The sequence below is a fragment of the Triturus cristatus genome, chromosome 7 (assembly GCF_964204655.1).
Source record: "Triturus cristatus chromosome 7, aTriCri1.1, whole genome shotgun sequence".
Lineage (NCBI taxonomy): Eukaryota > Metazoa > Chordata > Amphibia > Caudata > Salamandridae > Triturus > Triturus cristatus.
This window is the reverse complement of record NC_140590.1, coordinates 560,969,911-560,986,466: the sequence shown is the minus strand read 5'-3', so window position 1 is coordinate 560,986,466 and position 16,556 is coordinate 560,969,911. Positions and strand designations below refer to the sequence as shown.

Here is a 16,556-nt window from a genome sequence, read left to right as displayed (position 1 = left end):
AACACCATCTGCAATACACAGACCCCAACCAAGTTTAACACCATCTGCAATACACAGACCCCAACCAAGCTGAATAACCAAGCTGAACACCATCTGCAGTACACAGACTCCAACCAAGCTGAACACCATAACCTTCACCCCACATGTGCCAGTGATGCAAAATTACCCCATCTGCAGCATGGCTCTTACTCACAAGGCTCCATCTGAACCGTGGCAACTATCAATATCTTATACACAAACTGCATAAAATAAGGCCATCCAGAGTGACACCACTTGCATCATGGCTCCCACATGCACACGTCAACTACCCTTTCTGTAACGTGATACCATCTATAACATGGCCACCTGTACCTCCGCTCCACCTCTCCTCTGATTACATTCTGTACCATACCATGCTCCCCTCCTGTACCCTAACGGCCACCGCTATGCCCCCCAGTTAAACCATGCCCACTCCCACATTTACCGTGGACTCCCACTGCACCAACCAGCATAGCGACTCAAACTGTACCTGCGTTTTGGTGGTGAGCTGTATCACAGCTTTCCTGAAGTTGAGCTTGGAGTCCGCGTTCCCCATGGCAGGTGCCGCGGCTCCGGCCCCGATCTGTGGGCCGCGGCAGGTGCTGCGAGCTCCGATCCCCTTCCTATACCCGCAGCCTCACCGGTGTTGCAGGCTCCGGCCTCGGGCTCCTCCCGTCGCTGCCCCTAGCCGTTGCCGGTTGTGGGGCCCTCTCTATCCACGGCGCCTCCTCCTCCCGGATGCAGCTCCCCAGTTCCTTGTTTTCCGCCGTCAGCGGCAGAGGCTCTGGAAGCAGGAACAGCAGCCGGTTCCACCCTCCGCCCCCAGCCTGCCTCCTCCATTGCAGGTCCCGCCTTCCTCTTCCTGGGTGACTCCCCGTGCCGGGCATCAGCGACACAACACCTGGAGACTGGCTTCGCGACCAGAGCAGGCCTCGCGCGCAGCCGCTGTATGTCGTCTGTGGCATTCCTGGCATTTTTACCAGATATCACTTTGCATTCTTAGATTTGCTCGCCAGCTTTTAATATAATAAGTATGGATTTAAAAACACGCAGACAGCATTCACAGTGTTGTTGGCAAAAAATTCGTAGGTCTTGTTTGAAGGTCTTGTGCAGTTATACGTTTTTTCTTCGCTCCTTACGAATTGTGTTATTTTATGTGTATGCATATCCACATATTTGCATCTGGTCACTGTATCACTTAGTACACTGAATTGTATATTTTATTTATGCAGTCATATCTTAATTTGTACAATATACGCTGTGACATTTTTAGCTTGTCCGTTGTGCATATCATTTCTCCCCTGGGCTGTTGTATTGTAAGGAATTATAATCCCTAATTTTACAGTTAATCACTCATTTTATACATTGTGATCTTTTCTAGAATGTTTTTATAATGTTACAATAATGCCTGTTTAAAGGATATATTTTTGTATTATTTCTGTAGACCTCAGTCGAGTTCCAAAACATAATAATAAATAACATTGAATTGAATTGAAATTTACAAGTGGTGATGCAACAATTTTCAAAGAGGGGGTGCTGCCAGAAATGTTAAATCACCCAAATCACATACACAAGAAAATGGTAAAGGTGTGGTATGTAGCCAGCTGTTGTGCATTTTGGAGCACACAGTCACAAATATATTACTAAAGCGTGGCGTGGTAGTGCACTTTCATTTACAAACTGCACATTTTCATTGAAATGGCCACTAAATTTGCTGAGAAATCTATATAGCGGACAAAGGACAAATTCACATTCTCTGGTATACTGCTGCACCGCCCACTGGCCCATCCGGGCCATGGGTGCTCTCTTTCCCAAATCTAGCAGCCCCTCACATCTTGAAGGCTGCACATTTTACAATGCTGGGAGACCTGAATCTTCACTTAGATGACCCTAAATGCACCAAAAGTTCATCACTTATGGCTGGCCTAGAAGTGATAAACTTGCAACTTGATACTCTTTTGTAACGTGCTGTTTCAATCGAGTTTATGTTTCTTCTCTGCTGAAACCTTACTGGTCCCACTAGTCTGGCTGACTCCCCATGCCCCCCCTTTGACCTTGTGTGTTTCCCCCCTTGACATTTTGATTTTTAAGTTATCTCTTTTGATCCATTTTGTTGTTTTACTCATACTTACCGCACTTTGTACAGTGCTCATTATACCTGTATGGGTCATGTTTGTGCTTTATAAAACTTTTCAAATAAATAGAAATAAATATGTAATTCTGGTCCCACTCACGTAGCCGGTCACCTGCTAGACCCTATTTTTTCAAATCAACCTGACCATAGTATGCCCTTTATTTGTCTTGGTCCGATCACTTTGCAGTACAATTTATACTGAAAGTAATGCCCCCCCGTCAGTTGATTTGTTTGGCGCCGGAACAGAAGACCAGAAGATAGATGGGCTAAGCTCAATGTTCTGACCTTCAATAAGCTTCTAGCTGACATTAGACCGGATCTTAAACACAGTTCTTTCAAAGATCGCAATCGTATCCATAATTGTATGCTACAAGCGGTAGAAACATGCCTTCCTTTGTCTACCAAATGTTCAAGTAGACACCTGCCACTCGACCCTTGGTTCACTGATAGGCTTAGAAGCGAAAAGTCTAAGTGTAAAACGTTAGAAAGATGCTGGAGGAAATATTATAATGAAGATTCTAAAATAATATACAAAAAGGCCTTAAGTGAATATTATACTCTTTGTAAAGCGGCCTGCGCAGAGTTTTTTCACATAAAATCCTCCAGGCTAAAAATTGCTCAAAAACTCTATTTAAAGTGGTAAAAGAGCTATCGAGCTCTGAGACCTGGACAATTTCCTCTGCTCTCACCCATAGTCAATGTAAGTATGTAGTTTATTATACAGTTAATTAAAACTCACAATTTAAAAACATCGGAGCGTTAAAAGTACATAAAACAATCCTTGTCTCAATTTATACTTTAACATTTAAAATACAGCCTTCCAAACTGAGTTTGTTGATGTTATGCTATAGGTAGAGGTCATATCTGGTCTCGGTTTTATCGTCTATTCAGTCCTTTTGAGGTGGGTAAAAGCAGGGACAAAATACTTGTACGTCAGAGTGCCTAGTCCAACATTTTGAAGTGGGTAAAAGCATGGATAAAGTGCTTATGCTTCAAGGTGCAAACATGGGTTGGACGAGACAGGCCCACATGTAGATTGGCTGTTAGAGTGCTCAATATAAGTAGTCTAGCTGCATGTTATTCTGCTGTTGCCTGTGGCTGGAGCTTGAGTCTTTCAGCCACTATGTCAAAGTACTTTGTAAGTCGGCAGTTTAGCAGGATCTCTTCTGAGTTAAAACACAATTTTACAGCCTGCCTACAGGTCCTGATGCCCTTCTGATTCAAAGTTGGTCGAAATAAGGCACGTCATATGTCCATCAGGCTTGGGCAGATGCAAATAATATGTAATAGGTCCTCATTTCCTGTTCCACAAAGACGACAGGACTGTTCTTCAGGTCTCCTTTTCCAAGGTGGTAGGTGAGGGAGAATTAGTAAAATGCCAAAGCGCAACTTTAAACATTTTTCTTTTATCTTCTGTTTGACTCCTGTTTTCAAATAAGCTTGTGACGTAAGAGCTTTATAATCATTAAGTACTATCCATCCATGAGCCCTCTTGGCCAAAGTTTCCTTATCTTCTGTTATGGATATCATTTTTGTTACTTTGGTTACAACCTTTTTAAAGCTCTTATGATCAACGGGGGATTCCCAGAGGTTGGTCAATTCAAGCCTTTCCAGTGATTCGACCAGGTACTCTCTGGCTGGTGAGTTCTCTCGATTTGACAGCTCAGTCCAAAGTTATGCATTAATAGATCCTTGCTCTGCGCCTCTGATCTGGTGCCAGCTTTTTATATAGACACCCCTTCTTTCCACTGATTGAGACCGAATTCCATGCGTATTTGTTCGGGCGACACATAGTTTGGTAGCTGAAAGATTGCTCTATACGTGCTACCAATTATTTTATCTAAGACTATCTCATCTTTCCCTTGCGTTGATTTGCTCCCATACGTGAGCATTGGCTGCAATCATGCTCAAATCACCTGTAATAGGGGATCTGATGTTCGGTCTGGTAGAACTTTCTTCAGGGGCCTCATTGCGAGTTAGCTCGTGGTGCCCTTCCAACGCAGGGCCTCCAATTGGGGATTATACAAGCCTCTGCTATCAAGTAGAACTCCAAGATACTTGTAGTGGTTTACCCGGTCTAAGCTGCACCCATCCAGGAACCAAGTGATTTTCTTGGTCTTATGGTAATTCACTTTCATGATTTTTGTTTTCTTTAAGTTAATGTGTAATGCATTGCATTGCGAGAATTTATTAGTGGTGTCCAGCAGGTGTTGGAGGCTGATTGGGGTCCGACTTATTAAAACCAAATCATCCGCATATAGGAGATTGGACAGCGAGATTTTTCCCAAACGTGGGGCGTGCGATGTACTGTTGTCCAATTCCCCTGGAAGGTCTGCTAAAAAGAGGTTGAACAGCATGGGGGATAGAACAGAACACACGCTTGTTTTAGGCCTTTGGAGGTGTTGATTAGCCTTGAGAGGTGCATCCTGGCTCCCAGCTTGATCTTGACCCAGGTGTCAGTGTGTACGGATTTAGGAGAGGCTTAGGTATCCCCCGCTTTTCCAGCTTCTTCCATAGTTTGTCAAATGCTGCACTATAATCTATGAAACATAAAAATAGCGAGCTCTTTGCTGCTTTGGCCACGTCTATCAGCACGTTTAACGCCATGATGTTAGTCGTGGTACCCTTTCCTCTGCAGAACCCGGTTTGATTTGCGGGGATGATGCGTTTTGAGGATGCCCAGGATATTAATTCCTCTAGGACTAGCCTAGCGTATTACTTTGCCTCTATATCGATTGGGGTGAGGAGTTGATAATTGTTAGGCATACACCTGTCGCCCTGCTTGTAAATTGGGCTAATTATCAATCCTTTCAAGGATGCCGGGCTTGTTCCTGTTTCCTGAATGCCCATGAAGACCGGTACCGGTGTTTTGCTCCTGAATTCTGCATCATGCTTATACAATATTGGGGGTATTCCATTTGGACCTGGTGCTCCTTCCAGCTTCCCTTTAGATATTTGTGACTTGATCCGGCTGCTGTTATTTCATTACTAAATTCTTTATTGTTTGATGATGGTCTAGAGCCCGTTGTTCCTCCCACCCCGAGGTCCTTTTGTTTACACGGGATCTCGTCGTGTTCAGTGCCCTTGCTAGTCCTTTGTCTAGTACTATCTGTGTTGTTATCACTCATATTCCTCTCAGTGACCTGCAGTTTTTCTCCAGCTGAATTACCCTCTCGATCTTTGTCATTAAAGAGGTTGTACAGATGGTCATAGTCAATTTGAAGAACTTGCTCTTTACTTTACTGACAAAGTTGAAAATATACATTCTGTGCTGCTAAGCAAAAACCCACTAGATACTCTATTAGAAGCTGAGAACACGCCCAATGCCAGTCTGGACCCTACGATGACAGATCTTATAGACCACATTAGATCTTCCTGCAAACTGGAATCCTGGACCCCCCTAGACCCTAGCTCCTATAATCACCATTTGGCAAACATTAAATCCAGTACCCCTTACGATCTGCTTCCTCCTCATGTGCTGAAACAGCTTGACACTGTCATACTCTTGACAATAATGGAACTCTTAAATGCATCTCTACAGGAGGGCATAGTTCTGCATGAATGGAAACATGCCATGGTACGCCCTCTCCTAGAGAAAGCCAATTCCGACCCTACCACCCCATCTCGCTGCTCCCTATCTTTCCCAAAATTTTAGAAAAGTACATTAATGGCACTACTTGATCCGGTTTAAGAGCCGGTTTCTCCACTGAATCCACTCTCCTAGGGGTGACAGAAATGTTAAGGCACCGGTTAGATGAGGGTGAAACGGAGCACTCATTCTGCTGGATCTCAGCGCTGCTTTCGACATGGTGTCACACTGCGTTTTGGTAAGAACCTTACAGTCGTTGGGCTTGGGGGGAATGGTCTTGGAGTGGCTCTGCTGTTTTCTTAAGAACCGTGCCTTCCAGGTCTTCTCTGCGTATATGCAAGCTCTAACTCTTATCCTACCCCATATAGAGTTCCACAGGGCTCGGTGCTGAGACCACTGCTATTTAATGTATACGTCCGGCCATAAGCAGAGGTTGCTGAAGAGGCCGGCTTGTATCTTTTTAGGTCTTGCCTAGCGTTGCAGCGCATGCGCTGCTCGCTCTGCGAGATCTTTTGTCGTCGAGTTGATTTCGGAAGTGGACTGGAAGCTCCGCCCATCCTTTCTAGTGGCCGGCGCCCTCCTTTATGGTAAATGCTGGCTTCCGATTCTAAGTGAGACTTTTTGGTAACAGCCTTGTCTTTTTTAGGCCCCGCCCACCCGGACTGGATCTTTTGCTTGCGGCGTGATGCCGTCTCCTTCAATTACTCTGTGAGCACTTTATTCCTCACTCGCACAACGGCGACAGCTTGTTAGTCTTTCCTTTATTTCCGCACTTCTGCCACTCTCCGTGCAGCGCCATGTTGCTGTTTCGGTGCACTGTCTGTACGTGTCTGGTTCTGCCGTAGATGCTGCTGGGGGACCTGTTTGGAATGGCGATGCAGTCAAAGGCTTCTGCACATAATGGCAGAGGAGAGGGCAACTGTTTTGAATAGTGCGGTGAGTGGTGGTAAGAGAACTGAGTACTGGAAACGGATTGTCCTCAGAGTTGAGGTCTCCTGGGCTGGGTGGCAGACACATTCAAAGGCGGGAGCGTGAAGGTGCAGTTGGTTCCCCCAGCTTTACTGTCACGCTCCTTTTCCGGTCTGTGTTTCCGGGAGTGGCGACGACGGCTAGAAATACAGTTTAGATTCACTTGTGTTTCTCTGTTTCCCATGACCCAGCAGTAGAAAACAAAAATGCACGATTGTTGTTTTTAGGGACAATAACGCTTTTTAGTCGGTAAACAATCAGTAACAAAGTGTGTACTACTCATGCTAGATAAATTAAATGTTTACTGTTTTGGCTTTACATCTCCAAGGCAAACTGAAATTATGCCGCACCAGTGGATCAAATTATTTATCAGGGTTGGCAAACGTGTGCTGCAAGAAAATGCAATCTGTAAACATTAGTATTTTTTTGATATTCTAACAACTAATAATGCTGTATACGTTTCTCCACCCTCCCCCACACACACATTTAGTAGCCGTTTGGCACCCGAATACACTGAAAGTTAAAGCGAGAGCAAAAGGTGATCAGTTAATCTTCACCAAAGGTCTCGGCTTCAACTTCGCGGGACTACGGAGAACTGAACACCCTCTATTAGCAATGGGGAGAAACGTTTCACAAACAGCTGCGCCTGTTTTCAGCAATTTTTGACTTTTGCACACATGTATTTACAGTCCTGATTGCTTACATGCTGTGCACTTGCACACATTGTGGAACATCCGCCACCCCATGTGTTAAAGTGATGTCATGTTTCGCATGTGCAGCCTTTAAGTTCTGTGCGCACCGTATTCAGGCTTCTGGTGTGTGCATCAACTTGTGGTTCCGTTTGTAGGGGTTTGTGTGTATTTTCTAGGGTCACATATTCACAGTATTTTTAAGTCTGCGTGCGAGCTTTGGGGTTAGTGTGTACACTTATTACTCTGTATGGGGAATATTAAGGCCTCTGGAAATACCAAGGGTTTTATGTCTTGGGGTTTCTTTGTAAAACGTTCAGGGCTCTGTGTACATAAAATTCAGGGTGCCTGTGTATGAGAATTTTTCAGGTTTAGTATGTGTGTAATATTTGAAGTTCGTGTTTCCTTTTTGCAGCATGTGTGGAATTGTGTGTGCAGACTTTTAGCTTCAGTGTAGTCCGTTCTTTAGGCTCTCTGTGTGTAGCACGGGAGTGGTTCTTCATGCGCAAAATGTGGCTGGATGGATAATTGGGTAGACGTGAGGGGGGAGGTGAAAGGAAAAGAGGCGGTTAAGGATGGATGGATGGGTCGCAGTGCTTAATTTATGTCGGTGGATGCATGTGATAGGCACCAGCACTTGCCCGTACGTTCCAAATTACATTTAGTCTTTGGGGTTTGTCGCCTGTTGCATCCTATTTTTTGTGTGTGCAGGTTTATGTAGCGCGAACTCGACCCAAATGTATCAGAGCGCTTTACATGAGCACCAGTTGCATTAGAGACGGACACATTCATTTTTCTTGAACATGGTCCCCCTGCTTCAAAGTCGTCCTCCATAGCCATTAAGCCACAGCTGCACCCTTGGGTGCCAAGTGCAGCTTTAAAGATAACAGAGAGTAAGGAAGAAAGATTAGTAAAGGATAAAATGCAATAGGTCTCGCATTTGCGAGAGTTTGAGCTATTGGCTTTGCAAATGACAATGCATTTTATTTGTGTGTTTTGAAAACCTGCGAGGGCGCACTTTGCACATATAGTCCTTGCTTACAAGGTGCAAGGCTGGCAATAACTGCGCCTCTTTTACTGCCAGCCTTACTTCTCATAAGCAAGGACTGGAAGTACAAAGTGCGTGTTTACGAACCACTTGTAGCTTTTCAAAACCCATAAATGAAAGGTATTGTCATTTACAATGCCAATAGCTCAAACTCTCACAAATGCGAGACCTATTGCATTGCAAATGCTTGTTTCTTATGCTGACGACACCCAGATCATTTTTTCCCTTTCTTCTTCTGAGGGATCTGAACTCTCAGTCCTTCAGTTAGGATTGAGTAAAGTTGTGTCCTGGTTGCAAAGCAACCGGCTCAAATTAAAAAGGGACAAAACTGAAGTCATGATCTTAGGCAAAAGACATGAAATTTGGGGACCGCAATATTGGCCTTCAGAACTTGGAGCTCTGCCCACACCTGTGAAGCATGTTTGGAATTTGTGTTTCATCGTACATAAACATCTGTCGATGAAACAACAAGTAGCCAAGGTGTCATCCACCTGTTTTACTGGTTTGAAATGGCTAAAGAAGATCTTATGCCTAATTCCCCTCTCAGGACAGAGAACAGTAGTCCATGCCCTGGTCACTTCTAGACTGGACTATGGCAATGTTCTTTACGTGGGAACCAACAAAGCGACGATCCAAAGGCTTCAACTAGTGTAAAATGCAGCAGCTAGACTGCTTTTTCGTGTGCCTAAGTTCTCCTCTGTCTCAGGGACTCTTCAGGACCTACACTGGCAGACGGTGGAGGAATTGGTGAAATTTAAAGCTCTGTGCTATATGTTTAAAATGAAAACAGGTGTGGCCCGCAATATCTTCAAGATCTGGTCCAGCGTTATCAGCCCTCCTGTCCCCTGCGCTCCTCCCAGCAGACCAGGATTGTTGTCCCAAAAGCCAGATGTATTAGTATGCGAGGCAGGTCTTTCTCCTACTTAGGACCGACCCTGTGGAATTCTTTACCTGCATACCTGCGAGAGGAAACCAAGCTTGGTGCCTTCCGTAAGGGTTTAAAGACGTGGCTATTCTAAATTCTAATACTAATCCCTTTCACTTACTTCTTTTCCCTTCCGACCAGCTTGGCGCCGGGAAACCGTTTGGAGTATCTGCTCGCCCTACAAATTCAATTTAATAATAATAATAATAATAATATATGGAAATCGGGTTTAAGAAAATAATTATTTGCACATCACTAAGTAAAGTGTCCTGATTTGTTTTGATCCAAATAAAAATGTGGGTTTCTATCACGCTTTAGAAGGAAAAAATGCTTAATTTATGCTTTCTTATGCTGAGATATTTTGCTTTTATTTATACAGCTCATTTGAAAGTATTTAAATGTTACTCTCACTTTATATTCAGAGAATGAAAAGTAAACACCATTCTCCATGTTAAACGAACAAGCAGCAATTTCTCTGTTTTTGAATGCACAGCAAATGTGGCAAGATAAAGACAACATTTAGAGCTTTTTCACCTTCAGAACTCCACCATAGTGATTTCTTGGGGTGCTGTAGCAGCCCCAGCACCCCTACTTCCAGTGCCTATGCTTTCTTTTACTGTGGACCGCTACTCAATGACTACTGGAAGCCGATAACCCCCTCCTAAGCAGTTTCTACAATTTGAACCTCAAAATAATATATAAACATACAGAAAAAAGTATATTTCAAACAAATACATAAATTATTAAATATATTTCATTCACTAACAAAAAATATACAAAAATCAAAACGTTAAATTTAATGGAAGGTTATGATGCTTTCAAAATGTTGGCTTATTTCTAAAAGACGAAGTGATATGCTTGACGCTAGTATACCATTTTGTCTTTTTTCCTCATAGTGCATGCTCTGTTTTTGTGATGATACGGGTAACAACCTTTACAATGCAGTCATTACATCGCACTACCTTTACAACGCAGTCATTACATCACACTACCTTTACATAGCAGTCATTACATAGCAACATCCTTTACATCGCATGTCATTACAACGCAGCCATTACATCGCATGTCATTAAAACGCATGTCACTACAATGCAGGCATTACATCCCAAGTCATTACAACGCATACCATTGCAACGCATAGTACCCTTACACTATCCAACACTTACCCTTCTGTTGCACTCACTGGAGTTAGAATAGCAATTTTTACCTTTACACTATCCAACACTTACCCTACTGTTGCACTCACTGGAGTTAGAATAGTAATTATCACCTCTATACTATCCAACACTTACCTTAAATGGGATGTAATGGTATGCATTGTAATGGTATGTGTTGTAAAGGTATAATGCGATGTAATGGAATTTGTTGTAAAGGTAGTTTCTGAAAATGCGATGTAATGGTATGCGATGTAAAACAATGCGTTGTAAAGGATGTTGCGATGTAAAAACTGCGTTATAAAGGCATGCATTGTAAATGTATGTGTATTAACGTCATACATTCAATGTGGATGATACTGGTGCTGCTTCAATGGAAGCCACCAATCGTCCATACTAAATTCAGTTTGCGGTAATTCCATAAGCAAAGATAAGAATACCAAATTAGTATTGAATTTATTTGCAATTATAAAGGATTGTAAAACTTTTAGTTTTCAATTTTGCTTTTTTATGTGTAAGTACTTTATACATTTTCCAATATTTTTTAATTTTTAAAGAGTCATGGACCCCCCCCCCCCCACCGAGTAGGGGTTGCAGACCCTCGAGGGTCCCCCAGACCACAGTTTAATAATCACTGCCCTAGACCATCTTAATTTTTATTTTCATACAATAAGCCATGTAATCATTGCCTTAATAATGTTTTACAGTACGTAAATGATTATTACAATTTCCATTGTCTGTATTGCACAGGGTTCTGTGATTTATTTAGATGACTACAGTTTACAAGGCAGAGGGCACATATGGATTAACCGTTTGAGTCCTTATCTTTGCGATGCGTATGATAACATATTTCCCCTTACTTGAAGATGGAGATATTTAAATTCATACTATTTACCTTCTTTGTGTGTGTGTTTTTTTAACAACATTCAGCTGAGAAACTCCAACTCCATATTTTATTTATTCAGTAATATATTGTGTTCATTGTTTCCCTTACATGTCTAAGTAAGTGCTTTGTACAAGTTTGTGCTCATCTGGTGGCAGACATTTGTCTACATAATTTTATATATCTCACCATAGCATGCTGTCCGGGTGGATACGTGATCTGGTGCCTCACAGAGGGGTGCTATAGTATAAAAGCTACAGTACAATTTGCCATCTCGCATGCAAATAATGTTGTCTCTTTCTACAGTTTTACATCTACAGATCGTAATCTATTTAAAAAAGCCTCCTCCCCCTATTTTCCTAAAACCCTGCATGAAAAAATGAAATTAACTTGACCTGCAACTTTCAATCATTTCCTCTCCTTCCTTTCATCCAAGTCACCTTCTCTTCCTTTCTCTACACGTCTTACTCTTTCTGAATCTACTCTACTCTGTGTCACACATCTGTCTGCCTTACTCTATATTGATATTTTTCAGAAAATTACGCCGCTTCACATCACAACCTCTCTCTCCTTCTCTGATACAATATCCCTGTGATGTGACAATAGCTATTCACCCCATCAACCGTTTGCATGAACTCACACTAACGATCACTCCTAGCTTTTTAAATTTAATTTAGTACAGAGAAACTGGGGGGAAATAAATGGAATAGTTCGTTCGGAGCACAAGACTAATCCCAATAAGAAGCTCCATATGGAAGAAAACGAGCATCCTCTCAACAAGTGTTATAGGGATGACCTTGAAGCATCCCTTTCAGTGTTGTTAGACCAGTTACAATCTCTTGTTATCTCCCTCCATTAAATTCTCAAGCAATCGGGGATGATCCCAATAGAAGAGCTGGGGAGAAACACAGGCCCACAGCCTGGATAAAGACTGCTGAACCCTCTGCCTGCTCTCCAGCGCACAGGTGACATTTTGAGGCTGCAACAAGGAAAAAAGCCTGGAGTTAGGCAGTGGTGGCCCTGGGGGAGATACAGAGGATCAGGGCACAATATCGGTGGCAGGAGGATGACATAGTGTACACTGGCACCCTTAGAGGCTGAGCCAGCACTCTTGCATGCTATTCACTGGCCCAGAAGACTATAGAAGGGGATCCCACCATATATAAACACTTAGGGGCGCTTGTTGAAGAAAGAGGTAGGTGCAGTGAAGACAAGTGGCTGTTGGCCCAGAATTGGACCGTGGAAAACAGCAAGGGAACCATGAGTTGTTGAGTCCTCACCTGACTGTTTGGGGGGGGGGAGGATTAACTGGGTGAACCGGGCCTGTAATTGTCCTATAAGGGGTAGGTGGATTATGTTCTGATCCTGAGAATTTTGGGGATATAAGAATGAATGTTCAAAAACTGATGTTCACTCAGCCCTGTCTCCATGACAGTGATCAGTGCAGAATGAATGCAAGCCTCCCTAGACACAAGAAAAGAGTCTTTTGGAACCACAGTGTACACAACACCCAGTATAACACGGGGAAAGAACAATCTAAACACTGACACTTGCATTCCAGGTGGGTGGTCAGTATGCCTGCTGCTACTCCCCACACGCCAAAGAAGAATGTGGGCAAATCTAAGGGCGCTACCAACTGATTTCACACCTGGAATGGGTGAACCTGCCACAGTGCAGAATGTGCCCAAACATTTCTAATGGACAGCCTGCAGAAGAATCTTCAAGAAAGGACTCAGTATCTACTGAACAAATTAATGCCATACTTGCAGCAATAACATAGACTCTTGAGGCTCTAGAAGCAAAAATAGATACAATGGCCATTAATCCAAGTCTACCCAGCGCAGACCAAAGAAAGATATCAGACACAGTCAAGGAGGTGATATCAACTCATGCAGGCACCCAACCCGCTGTGCTGGAACTGCAAAAAACAAGTATTGGACCAGAATGAAGTTACCAGATCTTAGGGCAATGGATTCCTAGGACTGCACAAGGAGGAACAACGCCAGGAAAGAGGGGTGTCGGAGGAATGAGCGGAAATAGAAACTCGGAGGCCTGAGTGGTGGTTGAATGGTTGACTTTTATTGAAGTAGGACAAATGGTAAAGATGATATTAGGCGAGTTTATAGTTGAGATGGTCAAGTGGTTTGTGCTTTAGGATGTCTCCTGTCTACTGCCCGTCATCTTCTGGTCTTCTGGGTCTGGGGATTGCCTTCCCGGAGTGTCTCCAAGAGAAGAAAAGAGCGGTCGGTGGTCTGTCCTGTCCTGAACAAGATTACCGTCACCACACCCAAAGTGGGAAAAAAAATAGAAGGTCGGGATGGAAGGGATACACTTCCCTCTTTTAGGAAATTCAAAGAAAGAAAATAGGCTCTCTTTTAGGTATACTTTGTGGTAGGGATCTCTGCTCCCTTTCCTTTCAGTCAGGTAACACTCGAGTTCAACAGATAAGGAATACCGGGTTGAAATAGCAAGGATTGAACAGGTTCGTTTTCACACGCCCCAACACTATTGCCTTAACACATTCGTGCTCTTGGTTGATGGAGCGGTCAAATACAGACAATTAAATAGTAAGGTTTCTAGTGAGAAAAAAGAGGGTGAAGGGGACTATGGATGGTGCTCGGGTTGTGCTCGATTAAGGTTTCTCGTGCCCTCCCTTTACAACCCCCTCCCCTGTTGTCCCACTCACCACGTCTGCCGCAGCACTCCAGAGTTGCGGCGGCCTTCCAGCGTCCTCCGGGGGCATCCACCAGTCTTCCTACCTGCGGTCCATGACCTCCCCATCTTCTTCGCCTTGCTGCGCGGCGTCCTCATTCCTCTTGCTTCCTAGGGATTCCTTCCGATGCTCCGTCCTGTCCGCATGGGTCTCGGAGTCTTCCGGGTCCCTGCTCCAGTCCGCCCCTTCCTCCTGCGTCAGACCCCTAAATGCTGGCTGTCCCGCCTCTTCCGGCATTCCCCTCTGTTCCCATTCGTCCGGCTTTCCTTCGTTCTTTGTTGTTTCCTGTAGGACAGAGGGAGGTGGGACAGAGGGAGGTGGGGTAATTAACTCTTTGGCGTCAACTTTCTCTCGACTGGCGGGATTGGCGGCATCAACTTTCTCTCGACTGGTGAGATCGGTGGAAAAAGGTAGGTTTGGTTCCCGCTCTCGTAGTATTCCTTCACAAGGGGCTTCCTGGAAAACATAAAGGACATAGCATTGAGGTATTCCTGGAACAGTAGCTCATAACAAGTGGCACCTGTTGTAGCATTTAATGTGTTAGGCCTCATGAGCTATTTTATTTCATTTATTTTTCTTCTATCCCTAATTAACCTCAGGTACCATACCGAATCTCTTAGGTCCCCGATGGATCTTGTTCTGTACTGAAAGGGACCGAAATGCTTAGGGGATGAGCAATTATCACATGAGGACCTGGAATAAGATATTTGTTATCATTCAACATTAAGAGTGAACTCCCAAGTAAACCCACCTCTAGTTCAATTAACCACCAAATCAAATTGAACTTAGCCTCAAACAGAATAATAAGATAGAAACAGCAGAGTTATTTATCTCCATACAACCAGAATGTATTTATTCAACCTAAGCAAAAGCTTGACGACTTTACCTAAAAATCCTTATAATTAATCTCCATTCACTTGAGAAAAATACCAACAATTTAAATTCTTTCATTCTCTCAAAAAGTTCTCTTCTCTGGTGGTACTGCCGATAACGTCTCACGTACAACACCTTCAAAACAGCAGACAAACTTACTCAGCATATACCACACTGAGAAAACCCATAAGTGTATATCCTGGGATTTTAGGCCACTTCAGACCTGATAACAACTTCAATACAACAATACCCTATTCTACACAAAACACTAAAACATTTCTCTACCAATTCTAATTTGTAACACATTTAAACAACAATATCACACAGCCCTATTGATACGAACACCCCTTGTCTCGTCATCTTCAGAACTGGCACTGGGTCAAATGTCATTCAACTTTGGTCTTGGGAAACCGATAGCAACCTTAATATAAATCCCCCTTATAGCCCAGTTTTGTCAGACTGTAAACCATACGACACGCTACCATAAAAACTGTTGTAGCATTTAACATGTTAGGCCTCATGAACTATTTAATTTAATTTATTTTTCTTCTATCCCTAATTAACCTCAGCTACCATACCAAATCTCTTGGGACCTCAGATGGATCTTGTTCTGTGCTGAAAGGGACCGGAATACTTAGGGGATGAATAATTATCATATGACGACCTGGAATAAGATAATTGTTATCATTCAACATTAAAAGTGAACTCCCAAGTAAACCCACCTCTAGTTCAATTAACCACCAAATCAAATTGAACTTAGCCTCAAACAGAATTATAAGATAGAAACAGCAGAGTTATTGATCTCCATACAACCAGAATGTATTTATTCAACCTAAGCAAAAGCTTGACGACTTTACCTAAAAATCCTTATAATTAATCTCCATTCACTTGAGAAAAATACCAACAATTTAAATTCTTTCATTCTCTCAAAAAGTTCTCTTCTCTGGTGGTACTGCCGATGACGTCTCACGTACAGCACCTTCAAAACAGCAGACAAACTTACTCAGCATATACCACACTGAGAAAACCCATAAGTGTATATCCTGGGATTTTAGGCCACTTCAGACCTGATAACAACTTCAATACAACAATACCCTATTCTACACAAAACACTAAAACATTTCTCTACCAATTCTAATTTGTAACACATTTAAACAACAATATCACACAGCCCTATTGATACGAACACCCCTTGTCTCGTCATCTTCAGAACTGGCACTGGGTCAAATGTCATTCAACTTTGGGCTTGGGAAACCGATAGCAACCTTAATATAAATCCCCCTTATAGCCCAGTTTTGTCAGACTGTAAACCATACGACATGCTACCATAAAAACTGTTGTAGCATTTAACATGTTAGGCCTCATGAACTATTTAATTTAATTTATTTTTCTTCTATCCCTAATTAACCTCAGCTACCATACCAAATCTCTTAGGACCTCAGATGGATCTTGTTCTGTGCTGAAAGGGACCGGAATACTTAGGGGATGAATAATTATCATATGACGACCTGGAATAAGATAATTGTTATCATTCAACATTAAGAGTGAACTCCCAAGTAAA

At 43.0% G+C, this 16,556-nt stretch overlaps 1 protein-coding gene across 1 annotated transcript in view; it reads right to left on the bottom strand.

Annotated features, from left to right (window-relative positions):
• HID1 (HID1 domain containing) overlaps window positions 1–843 on the bottom strand; it is a 221,874-nt gene extending 221,031 nt beyond the window's left edge. The window contains exon 1 of the mRNA XM_085617068.1: window positions 509–843. Coding sequence (XP_085473194.1) covers window positions 509–574 — 66 coding nt within the window. The 5' untranslated portion in view covers window positions 575–843. The remainder of the gene's footprint in view (window positions 1–508) is intronic.
• Window positions 844–16,556: the final 15,713 nt, after the last annotated feature.